The sequence below is a fragment of the Buteo buteo genome, chromosome 2 (assembly GCF_964188355.1).
Source record: "Buteo buteo chromosome 2, bButBut1.hap1.1, whole genome shotgun sequence".
In the NCBI taxonomy this organism is placed as follows: Eukaryota; Metazoa; Chordata; class Aves; order Accipitriformes; family Accipitridae; genus Buteo; species Buteo buteo.
The window spans coordinates 47142704-47155996 of NC_134172.1; the positions used below are offsets into that span (position 1 = coordinate 47142704).

The 13293-nt window shown below is 38.4% G+C and overlaps 1 protein-coding gene across 2 annotated transcripts in view; it reads right to left on the bottom strand.

The window, feature by feature from the left end:
- Positions 1–267: 267 nt before the first annotated feature.
- ABHD5 (abhydrolase domain containing 5, lysophosphatidic acid acyltransferase) overlaps positions 268–13293 on the bottom strand; it is a 33179-nt gene continuing 20153 nt past the window's right edge. For both annotated transcript variants that reach the window (XM_075053269.1, XM_075053279.1), the window contains exons 4-7: positions 11062–11216; positions 6100–6211; positions 4782–4968; positions 268–2460 (exon numbers count right to left, since the gene is read on the bottom strand). In XM_075053269.1, coding sequence (XP_074909370.1) covers positions 2371–2460; positions 4782–4968; positions 6100–6211; positions 11062–11216 — 544 coding nt within the window. In that variant the 3' untranslated portion in view covers positions 268–2370. The remainder of the gene's footprint in view (positions 2461–4781; positions 4969–6099; positions 6212–11061; positions 11217–13293) is intronic.

Below are 13293 nucleotides of genomic sequence, written 5' to 3' on the forward strand. Positions count from 1 at the left end.
TACTGCCTAGAAGATAACCAACAAACATTTTTTCTTTGTATATACAATCAGGATTCTGAGCTTGCAGCTACTTATTGACAAATCCTTACCAGTTTCAGTTAAATACAAGAAAATCTAAGAACACTGAGAAATTTGAAAGTAAGCATTACCATATTTTTAATGTATTTCGGAAGGTTTAGCTCAACTTATTAATTACTCTTGATTTCCAGGGCTTAATTACACACAATTTTTACAAAAGCAACATCATGTCTTAACATTAATCAAAGATAACATTTAAGATTTTTTTTTTATTGTGCAAAACTTAAGCAATAAGTCTTATTAGTACAATAAGCTGAAAAAGCAAGGGATATTTAACACAATATTCATATTCAGTGTGCAGTTTTTATCCCTACTTCCATCTTTTGATGTGGAATCTAGATTTCCCATCAGTAAGTGCAGTCTGAAAATACCAATAGTTTGTTTCACCTTTTGTAATTTGGAGGAGACTCAGAATATATTTTTGCATTAGATTTTTATGCACAATTAAGACAGCTGTTTAAGTTGATAAATACAAATTAAGACACTGAAAAGGGTGAAAAAATACATACTGAAGGCATCCACCCAAATGGTGGTATGACAATAATTTATAGCTTATATTCAAAAACACAATTGATATTCTGATTTTCCATTTTGAACTCAAGATTTTAGCAAATAACCCAAAATTTTGTTTAAAAATTCTGGCATCTGCTAATTGAAAAAGTAATTTAATACAAAATTTTAATTAAAATCTTTAGCTTATTAGTATTAAGTGCTACCAGTCAAGGCAGTCACAAAAGACTGATGTTTACATAGCATGATATAGACAAATATCTCCTTCAGAAACAGAGAGATTATGTTTGGCTAGGAACACAATCAGAGCATTTCCTGAATATTTTAGGTATCTTTGCCTTCCACATCATAAATATGTGCAACAATTCCTTAATTTGAGAAAAAATTGCACAGAATTCCACTCAAGATTTAAGATGGTGCTATCACTAATTCAAATTCTCTATGTATAAATGTATCAAGAACTCTTCAGTAGTCAATTTAATATTCAAAAGCAGATCAATAGTTTTATGTAAACTTGTTAAAAAACAAACCACCACAAAATTTGGCTTTAAAGTGACAAAGTATTTTGCTTAATATAATTTACTAAACATGTGAAGAACTAACGTCAAACTACAATTTCAAAAAGATGCAGCGACTGAATTATCTCTGATATTGAGATACTCGATTAAAATACATAATTATATAAAGAATCTCCAAAACATGTAATTACAATTTGTTACAGTGGTATTGTTCATCCCAGTAATAATCCATCCTATAAGGAGGCTGCAATGTTAACTAAAATACACTAACCTGTTGTAGTTCCCAATTAGAGAACATCAATATTCTCCCTCTGCCTCTCTTCTGCCCTGAACTTACTAAAAAGCAGACTAGTTTTTCTACCTAAAGAAAAAGGGAATTATGCTCACTATCCAGATGGTCATTCCTTAGCCCTCATCAAAATCTTGTCAACTTATCTACAATTGCTAGTTTTAGGCTAGTAACAAATCTTGCAGTAAAGTGTTAAAAATAGATGGAGTAACTAACAAGCCATCTTCTGCGTTTTAAATCACTGAAATCTACATATCAAAATACTTACAGAAGCATGAGTGCTGGTGACATCATTGACTCTTACAAACTGAGCCTTCCGTAACAGTTGCACAGATGGAGAAAGATGCCTTGAGATAAATGGAAATAAAATCCAACTGAAGAAAGATTTCCTAATATTAAGCCCCAATTCCTTACAAACTAACACACATATTTCAGTGACGGACACTGCTCATTATTTGGCCCTGTCTCTCTCCCAGAATCAGCTTCATAAGCTGTTATCACTCCAATTAAAAAAAAAATAAAATACACCCTGTTAAAATATTGTATATGGAGTTCTGGATTCCAAAAATAAAATGTAAAGGCAATTTCAGATTCTTGCTATGAAACTTCAACTGAAAAACACGAATGTTTATAAAGAAACCAAATTGCATTGTATCTATATGGATACAGTTCTGTTAGTGGAGAATTCAATTACATTTTGAAGAAAATTCCTGTTTAAAAGGTTATATATAATTTCATATATGACGGGCCAATAATCTAAAGGCCAATCTAAAACAAAGGTGTACAAAGTTTGCTTCAAATCTCCCTATACCCCCCAAAAAAGGCACTAAGTGGTTTAAGTGTGCAAATGGCTTCTTAGAAGAAACAGTGTACAAACAGAGCCTGTTTCATCAGCTCTGCATTCTTTAGTGATTTCCTATAGAGTATTGCTATTAATGCTATCTACAGTATGACTTTCTAAAGAACAGAAGACAGTCAGTCCACAGAATCACAGATATCTTTCACTTTCTGATTGAAGTCTTCAGGTTGATCAGCATACACATAATGACCTGCACCAAGGATAGCCTAGAGGATAAAGGTGAAGAAAGAGGTCAAAATCACAAGAATGTAGTAAGCAAATAAATAAATACTGGGATATGTCAAGAACCTGACTTTTACACATTACCTACTTGATATGCTATTACTTGAAAAGACAAATGTCAAAACTGATGTCTTGCACCCAGCCTGTGTTAATGCAGTTAGCACAACTGCTGCCAGGAGGTGGTATCATACAGCCTAAAAAGGACTGTAAACATAAGGAAAAACGAAAGCTGTTTCAGCTGTTGAAGGAACTTTGCTACACAGGAAAAGAGGGGAAAACTACTGCTTATTCAACTGCGCATCTTGTTGAAAAAAACCACCATTCAAGCAGACACAAGTCACTGCAAAACGAACTTAGGAGAACGTGCTTTACATAGCAAACTTCTGATTCATCTTCATCCCCTTCATTCTCCATTCAAATAGTTCTGCAAGGTTGCTCTTTAGTTCCATAAGTATTTGCATTAGAGACAGCATCAAATCATTTGTATTCTCTTATTATTAAAATGATATGGAAGAGACTAAAGAAGGTACTAGGATAAATGATTAAGAACTCAGAAGCTTCAATTGCTGGGGATTTTCTAGACTTGTGGAAGCAGATTTCAACCCTCCAAATTAACAACTACTATGTTAAGCAGGGACAAGTAAAATTCAAATTATGCAATATGGGGAGGAAAACCCCAGTCTGTGACCTAAATTATTTCACAGCAACTATGTAACAAAATTAAGGGCTTAAGTAACCACACACAGGGTGGCTACCCTATTTCTATAATTTATCATTCTCTGCCAAAACTGGTAGGAAGCAAGCCATCAGCATAGTGTACAGCAAAGGTACTTGACCTATTTTCTTTCCATTTTATAATCAGTCTGAGATTAGTATTTATTTAAATCTATTTTCCCCTCCCTCCATTAAAACACTGCCTCTTAAGTCTCTAAATGAAGCCCCTAAAACGTATAGCTATGTTATTGTGTTAAAATCCCCCACAAAGTAAAAATTAATTAGAAATAAGCACACGTAATAAAACCCCAGAACCTCTGCGCATTTTACCAAGGATGGCACTGCCAGTCCATGTCTCAGCCTCAGCCTCATGAGAACCCTTTCCCTCCTACAGTTTTTTGAAAGTCCCTATAATTTCTACCACTCCAATTTACCTTTTAGAATCTGTACTTGGCTTGACAAAATTTTAACCTGGAATACAATAGAGTTCTTCACAGTCTCTTCTAAAAGCCATTGACCAGACTGGAAAAATCTGCCTGAATGGTATATGCTTATCCTACCAATAAATTGTACACTTCTTAACAGTGACTTTTTGTTACAACTTTCTCTCTGGTTAAGCAGTGAAGCGACACTTTCAGTCTGGATGTCAACATTTATGAAGTGTATTTTTGCTCCTTAACACATGTAAACAGTTCAATAACAATGTTTTTTCTCTGAGTTCCAGCTCTAATGTCAGCTACATCAAGATTATAAAATTTTATTTGAATGACTTGTAGTACACTATCAACATCACATACTGTACACTTCTGTCCAGATAGATCTAGACATCAGTAAGAAGACAGCTGGTGTATTCAAACATTTTACCACCTCATAGCATTGAAACATATATGCATATTCAATTATCACGGCTGGCTGATGTGACAATGCGTGAAGAATACTTTTAAATTAATTTATTTGTATAGAAACCAACAAAAAATGCAGTGTGCACATTCACATCAAGTTGCAAGTACACGCATTTTAAATGATAATGCCATACCCTCTAAACAAGAATGTATTGGCTAGGCAGACAACACTAAGTATTTTTTTAATGACTTAAAGACTCTTAAAAGAACCTAAGCACCAGGTACAAACTACTCTCTTATCAAAGAAACAAAAGCATTATACAGACAGATTAGGACAGCTTATGAGACCCTCCTCACTATGTCATACATATATGTAGATATTAGGACTGCTGTGGTTTAAAACACAGACAAAACCACAGATACTTACCAGTGACCACAAAAACTACTTGTACTAGCACAATGTAGAGCAAAGTATTTTGTAGAGCAGAAGAACGACCTTGGCCAAAGATCTAATTGAATTTCTAGTGTTACAGTAAGTTTCCTTCTTAGTCTGGGAACTCAGTACTCTTTTGTCTACATTTTCTCTGATCTAACTCTTGTTTTCTCTCTCTCTGTTACAGAAATCAGAAGTTATTACCCCAGGCTTTAAATCAAAGGGCCAGCATTCCACAGTTGGTATAAAAAACATAGATATGGTTTAAACAAATCCACACAATAAACAAACAAGTTTGCTTTAAAAGTTAACTTACTATTGTCTTCACATATGAATTTGGTCTCAGAGACTGGATAGTGCTGCCAGAATTGCCATCTATACATGAACGTGCTCCATAGACCACAGTGATAGGAATGTCTCGATCCATTTGAGGAATCCGCTGCAGCATCGGCCTTTTTGCCCATCCGTAAGGAATAGTCATGTTCTTGAAAGCTGTTTCACCACTTCATGTCATTCAAAAGGGTAAAAACAATTAAATTTCCATTGGATCTGCCTTTTCTCTAAACTGGAGTATCTGTGCCTTTTGGTAACACAGAGTGCAATAGTACATAAGGCTGGGATTTTTTACTATTAAGAAACCTGTTTTCAAGGTTTGCATGTAATTTTCAACAGAATCTAAGTTTTTACAGTACTGAGTGATAACACTTTGTCCTGGTTTCAGCTGGGATAGAGCTAGTTTTCTTTTTAGTAGCTAGCATAGTGTTATCTTTTGGATTTAGTATGAGAATAATGTTGATAACACACTGATGTTTTCAGTTGCTGCTAAGTATTCTTTATACCAAGTCAAGGATTTTTCAGCTTCTCATGCCCAGCCAGTGAGAAGGCTGGAGGGGCACAAGAAGTTGGGAGGGGACACAGCCTTGGCAGCTGACCCAAACTGGCCACAGGGATATTCCATATCATGTGACGTCATGCCCAGTATATAAACTGGGGGGAGTTGGCCTGGGGAGGTGGGGGCAGGTCGCTGCTCAGGAACTAACTGGGCATCAGTTGGCATGCGGTGAGCAATTGCATTGTGCATCACTTGTTTTGTATATTCCAATTCTTTTATTTTTATTATTATTGTCATATTATTATTACCATTATTATAATTTTCTTCCTTTCTGTCCTATTAAACTGTCTTTACCTCAGCCCATGAGTTTTACTTTTTTTTTTCCTCCAATTCTCTCCCCCATTCCACTGGGTGGGGGGGAAGTCAGCGAGCAGCTGCGTGGTGTTTAGTTGCTGGCTGGGGTTAAACCATGACGCACTTAAAAGTAAAGCATATCATTCTAAGAAATTTGTTCCAAATTAAACCACTGTAACAATTTTTTAATTAAAAATGAGTGCCCAAACTCTCAGAATCAACACACAGGTAGGTTAGAAGAAATATTGAATTAGAATAGCTTTTACATTTTTCAGTTTCTGGAATTCAGAAAAAGTGCAATGCTATTTTTTTCTTCAATTAATACAATAAATGTTACAATTTTTTAAAAAAAGCACACATACTGTTGCCACAGGCATTGGAGGGAGTAGCAGGCACTCAGTAAATGAAAGACAGAATTCAAAACATACACCGGGAAACTCATACTCACCTGGGGGACTGTACATTGCAGTGGTAGATATATTCAGCCACAGTGTTATCATCAAACATCGATGAATATTTTCGCTTGAAATCTGGTCTTAAACGTTGAACAAGGCTTAATCCTGTTCACACAGAAAATGCTATTACAGGAGGAATTAATATGGGCAACTTTATCAGATTGTCCAACACTTTTCTTTACAAGCCTTCAAACACGTTCCCTTGAAACTCATGATGAATTCTAAACCCAATGTCTTGTTTCACCACTTGCATGTCTTAGGAAAACATGAAGGCATTACACCAAACAGGAATGAAATATAAATATTCTAAAGGATTTTATGCTGCACCAGAAGAGGGGCAGTTTAATCCCTGCTGAATACATATGGGGAATGTTTGAGAAGGGCCACTGCTGCAAGAGAAGAAACATGCAAAGGGGACCAGCAAAAGGGCTAAGCAGAGTACCTTTTTGCTACCAGTTTAGTCTCACATTATACCAACACTGTCTCTCTCCTTGCTGTGGCAGCACTGGGTGGGCCAAAAGCATCCCACCTTTCAGAACCAGAAGACACTGTTGAAAAAGCTGGGCTGTTTTATTTCCTCAGATGTAAGCCTGTGCTCTCCTTTTACAGAACAGTCTTCTTTTCAAGCTAGTTCATCTAACTAGTGCTTAGTTGAAAGAACAGAAGTCTATGCTGAAAAACAGGTGTAGAAATCTTGACATAAGACCCAAGAACTGCTATAAATTAAGAGATTTAACCTAGGAAAGCTGTAATCCCCATGCTCTCTTAACAGCCAAAGTGGAGAAGCTGGTCCCTTCAGGGGCCAGTTCAGGCTTTCTAAAGTTAAGCTCCTATTCTGAATCACTTCTTTAAGGAAGAAGCCTCTTCTAGTTGACCAGATGGATCTCTGGCATAAGAGCCTCACCAAAGGCTAATCTTAGTCTAAGAATATTATTCATGCCTGAAGAGATAGGCTCGCAGTTTACCAACTGAAAATAGAATCATATCATAGAATGGTTTGGGTTGGAAGAGACCTTAAAGATCATCTAGTTCCAACGCACACCTTCCACTAGACCAAAGCCCCATCCAACCTGGCCTTGAACACTTCCAGGGATGGGGCATCCACAACTTCTCTGGGCAACCTGTTCCAGTGTCTCACTACGCTCAAAGAACTTCTTCCTTACATCTCATCTAAATCCACCCTCTTCCAGTTTAAAGTCATTACCCCTTGTCCGATCACTACATGCCCTTGTAAAAATTGTCTCTCCAGCTTTCCCTGTAGGCCCCCTTTAGGTACTGGAAGACTGCTATAAGGTGTCCCCGGAGCCTTCTCTTCTCCAGGCTGAACACCATGAACTCTTTCAGCCTCTCTTCATAGGAGAAGTACTCCAGCCCTCTGATCAGCTTTGTGGCCCTCCTCTGGAGTTGCTCCAACAGGTCCATGTCCTTGTTATGCTGGGGGCCCCAGAGCTGACTGCAGTACTCCAGGTGGGGTCTCATGAGAGCAGAGTAGAGGGGGAGAATCACCTCCCTCAACCTGCTAGCCATGCTTCTTTTGATGCAGCCCAGGATATGGTTGGCTTTCTGGGCTGCAAATGCACATTGCTGTGTCATGTTGAGCTTCTCATCAACCAACACCCCCAAGTCCTTCTCAGCGCTGCTCTCAATCCATTCTCCGCCCAGCCTGTATCTGTGTTTGGGATTGTCCCAACCCTTGTGCAGGACCTTGCACTTGGCCTTGTTCAACTCCATGAGGTTTGCACAGGCCCACCTATCAAGCCTGTCAAGGTCCCTCTGGATGGCATCCCTTCCCTCCAGCATGTCAACTGCACCACGTAGCTTGGTGTTGTCGGCAAACTGGCTGAGGGTGCACTTGATCCCACTGTCCGTGTCGCCAAAGTTATTAAACAGCGCCAGTCCCAATACCGACCTCTGAGGAATGCCACTTGTCACTGGTCTCCAGTCAGACATTGACATGTTGACCGCAATTCTTTGAGTGCGACCATCCAGCCAATTCCTTATCCACCAAGTTGTTCATCCGTCAACTCCACGTCTCTCCAATTTAGAGACAAGGATGTCATACAGGACAGTGTCAAATGCTTTACACAGCTCCAGGCAGATGACATCCACTGCTCTCCCTCATCCACCAATGCTGTAACCCCATCATAGAAGGCCACCAAATTTGTCAGGCACAATTTGCCCTTAGTGAAGCCATGCTGGCTGTCACCAATCACCTCCTTATTTTCCACGTGCCCTAGCATAGTTTCCAGGAGGATCTGCTCCATGGTCTTGCCAGGCACAGAGGTGAGACTGACTGGCCTGCAGCTCCCACAGTCTTCCTTTTTTCCCTTTTTAAAAATTGGGGTTGTTTCCCCTTTTCCAGTCAGTGGGAACTTCATACTGTTGTTGATCTGTGCAATTATGATGATGTCACTTCTTCCCACCTACCCCTGGCCAAAGGCCTGGTACTATTTATGCAGACTTTGTCACAGTGATCTATGCTTTTGTAACCTTGAGATTAGACTATTGCAACACGCCCTTATGTATGCTTTAAATCAATTTATAAAACTAATACAGTGCAAGAGAAAATAATTCCCTTATGAAACAGTGATTTAAGTCCTGAAGCGATGAAGATTTTGTGAACATTCTGCAGTTTGCTCTGCTGCTTGTATTTCCTCTATAGAGAGTTCAGTTGCTGGACTTATGTCTTCTTCTGTCTGTTTGTGGGTTTTTTTGAACAGAAACAATACAGCTGGCTTGGAATAAGAGTACCTGGAAGAAAGAGACTAATTCTGTGTGTTCCAATGCCACCAGCATAGAGGCCACAGAATCCCCATTTCCAATAACTAGGGGACCGAAAGTTACTGAATTTTAGAATTCACTTTCTGTTTTGATAAAATGTGTTTTGTCTGCGGGTCCAATCACAAACCCATTCTCCTTCCCTGGGAATTTACAGGGGAGAATGAACAAGGGGTCAAGGCACCTTGGAAAAAATTTAGGAATGAAGTCACACTGCTTCATTCTCGTAATGTTTATTGAAGACCCTCTCAGTTGTCTGGCTGATGTTTTCCATAGTGTCTATGGAAATGTTAAAAGAAATACTAACATTGAAGACTCTGAGTTCCACAAAAAGGGTGTGGTCACAGTGACTAAATTACTGTTGTCCTGAGGAATTTTTAGGTGTCCAGCTCTAGGAATGGAATTCACAAATCCAATCTAAGCACCAAAACCCCTATACTGTGAGCCTCCTGGGTGACTGTTCCAGTTAAGTGAAGGAAAACATGCAAATCAACTAACTGGAAACCACTCAAAGAAAAAGATCTCTCTGGATTCTGTCTCTCTCCCAAGTTTAAGTATCTGCCTGAAGGTCTGATTAAATATCCATGTGATACCACCATGATATCCCAAAGAACCTGGCTCATATTTAAGTGCCTAACTCATACCTTTGAAAAGGAACAATTGGCTTTATAGTATAGACAGCTATGCCTGCCCAGCAGCTTAAACATATGTGCATGTAGAAGAAAACCTGGGTTTGGTTCAGTGCCTTCATCAGGTTGGGTTGGATGCCTACCTCGCAGCACAGTGTTTAAACTTACTCTTCTCTAGAACTTCATCTGTCAAGAATTGCACATGAAGTTGATGATGGAAAACTTTTCTAACACATGGAGTGAGAAATGGATGAAAAATTTTGAAAAGCACTGCCCTCCACAGCAACCTACAAGCGAGGTTAGGTTGGGGATACCTTGCCAAGACAGGGTCTGTTTCTGCAGCATGGTTTTGACTGCACTTACTTGTTAAGGGAGACAACTTCAGCTTTGAACTCTTCCACATGCATTGATTTATGCATGCATTTGTTATTGGATAAAAGGCATTAAATCAGTGCTTATCACTCAATATGCTTCAGGTTGTTTTGTTAACCGAATTAGCATTTTACTTTAAAAAAAAAAAATCTGTACGAAACATGTTGCTTGTCTGAAAAGCTAATTTTGTCACACTCCTGAAAACAATCAAATAGATCAGCATATTAAAATAAATATTCTAAAATGAGATTTAGGAAACAGATGTGGTTTAAATGTAAACAAAGCCTAGAAATGTCACTAGTTTATCTTCAGACTGAATATTAAAAATAATGAAGAGGTAAGTTAATTGTAACTTGTGAGGGGCCTGAAGGATATCTTTTTCCAAGCCTCTCCAGCAGATACTCCTGTAGTACGGAGAGTAGTAGACAGATAACCTCCTTCCCCTATGGAAGGAATACAAATAATGACTTTAAGATTTCATCACACCCTTCTCCCCACAGAAACTAAAACTATAGTATTTTTGGTCATCCAAAATAGTCATCCCTACCTAGGCCTAGAATTAGGATATAATGAGTTTATCTAACATCTCATCAGTGCTGTTGAAGAAATGTAGAAATGGGAAGGATAGACTGCCACTGTAACGCAGGACACCAACGAGACCCACAAAATTTGTTAGAGTAATAAGAAAATGGCTAATGGAAAGAACCCAGTTTCAATTTAACTTTTCTAAACTTAGGCCAAAGCCCAATGAGTTTATGAGAGACTGCCTTCTAATGTTAACCAAATTTGGAAATCCTGTTTGTCCATCAAACTGCAGATGGAAGGGAAACTAAATGGACTGTGACCAGAGGCAACCAGAAAAAACCTCTCTTCACGTTCATGCCTCTTTGTCAGGCTTCCCCAACAGATGTCCACGTAATCTGACTCATTGTAACTGTAGCCTACAATAACGTAATGTAGCTGGCTGTAAACTATCGTACTAGTATTTCTCATAGAAAGAGCTTGCCATCTTGTCCTAAAGAGTTCATCTTTCTTCAACCCCCTTCCACTTTCTCCTCCAACTCTTTTCTCTGCGGGTGATATGGGCTTGCAACAAAGCTTATCTTAATGTGATATCTGCCCCATGTTTATGTTTAACGAAAACGGAAACGGTATTTAAGAGTAGCTAAAACTCACCAAAGGGTCCTGCTATCCTCAGCCCAGCTAATGGATTAAATGGACTCAATATAGCTCCTAGTGCTTTGATCCAGATCGGAATTGGTCTCTCGTGTTCAGCATTGTCAGGTCTCTCTGGAAAACCCCATGGCTCCACTAAGATAAGATGTTTGACCCTGTTGGCAAAAAAGTTCAGAGGTTTAGAGTACATTAATTTTTCTTCAGCTGAGTATGATGGAAATGTGCTATCTGTGGACTATGCAACCTGTTTTAGTCACTTCTATCATAATGGCTTATTACCTAGTTTCTGATTCATCAATGGTTTTGCTTTCGATAGCTATTAGAGAGAGATTGAATTGTAACTCATTACATGTATGAACACCAGAAACTTGGAAGCTCATGTCCCAAAGAGAAACTCAGTATTCAATAGATACCCACTGTCATACACATTTGAGAAACAGGCCAGTTTTGTTTCTCTTTTTAAAAATAGCCTAAGCTATATGCTCAGTCAATATTATTTGCAGGAGCAGTTTAACTGCGAGAAAAGATGATAACTGCATCTGTTTTATTTAAGTAAACTTCCTAAAAAATCTTTCTTTTCCAAGCCATCTAAGACCTCTGTTCAAAGAAGAGATGCAATTTATCTGAAAAATCATCTTATCAAAGTAAAGTTTGAACTGAGAGAGGCAGAGTAAAATTAGCAGGTGTTTTCTAAATTTATTGATTTTAGGTCATGAAAGAAACATCAGAGAGACAATTTATAACATTATTACTCAAAGGAATCTCAGTACAGAGAGCATAGTAGGAGTCTCCAACTATGAATCACTTCAGGCTGTGAGTCCCCCCCAAGCAAAAAATCTATTTAATCTTGGTAGATTGGAATAGTCCATTTCTGTTTAATCCCATAATAACACCTACTCTAACTGTCCTAGATACTGCTGATTTCTGAAAAAGTGACTCTTAACTATAGTTTTGCATATTTAAGGCAATTTTCCATGCAAGCTTCATCATCTTTACTTCATTCTTCATAACTTCCCTCTCTTTCAAAGCCACAAGATTTGATACTTAATACAGCAGAGTTCTTGGTGCCTAAAACAATGTCAGAAGTGATTCCAAAGGCTGTTTCTGGACTATGATCAGTTGGGAAACCCAAAATCTGTGCTTGAAATGAGGGGTTGAAAAGGATTAACCTCACAAAGATGTTTCTTGGCTGTCAGCTCAGTCACGAGCGTGTTTGCACACAGCAGCAAACACCAATGGTAAGAGAGGACAGGGTAGAATTTAACTATACAAACCAAGCAGGAGAGATTAGAGGCTAAGGAGCACAAACAATGAGAAGCCATTCAGGACAGCCACACGTTCTGTGCAGAAACTATGGCATTAAACATAAACCAGCAAACACATGAATAAAAATAAAGTAAGCTTTCTTTCGTGTTTCCTTTCTTAATACCTTCCTTCCTATTTGGCATTTCTCCTTTTGGTAATCAAGTCTAAAACATAACCCAGGATAATGGGAAGTTGATCATGAGAATCATTCCGAAAGCAATAGTTCAGAAGTTGTAGTATTTGAAAATCATGACCCACCACCACCCGGGAATATTCTAAATAGGAACCTTTTTGGATTAGTAACCTCAGATGTCCCATGAACAACTTTGGTACAATGTAGTAAGTTAACAGACCATCTAAGCTTGGAGAAACAGCTCTACTTTCCTAACAATATGTATCCAGAATCCCTTAAGCCTCTAATGCATTGTTAGATAACCTGGCTGAAAGCTGTGCTATATTTATCACTTGATTCAATGCTGTCTTAAAATCCCACCAGTCAATTTGCTAATTTGATGGTTTTAGTTTAATTTCAGAGAAACATTAGTAATGTGAGAGCACAAACTGAAACACCCCCAAATTAATTAACCCCAACCTAAGCAAAGAGAGGCATGACAACAAAGTGTCATTCTCAATGTAAGGCAGCAGGGGGCAGAAACAATACCCCATCCCACAGGGCTGGGATAGCCCCATTTATAGATACTTCAGAAAAAGGGGTAAGGAACTTGTAAGTGATCTAACTACAGTTAGCTAGAAGTTGGTTTATGCCCAAAAGGATAACAGGTTTACGTCCCTAGAGCAGAGGACTGCATTTCTTCACTGCAACTCCGGATTTAGACACCCGCCTACTTTCACACATCATTTCCAGCTGCATGTGCCAGCTGTGGTCCACTTGGAAAGAAAGATGCAAAGCGTTTTAGCAAAAAATGA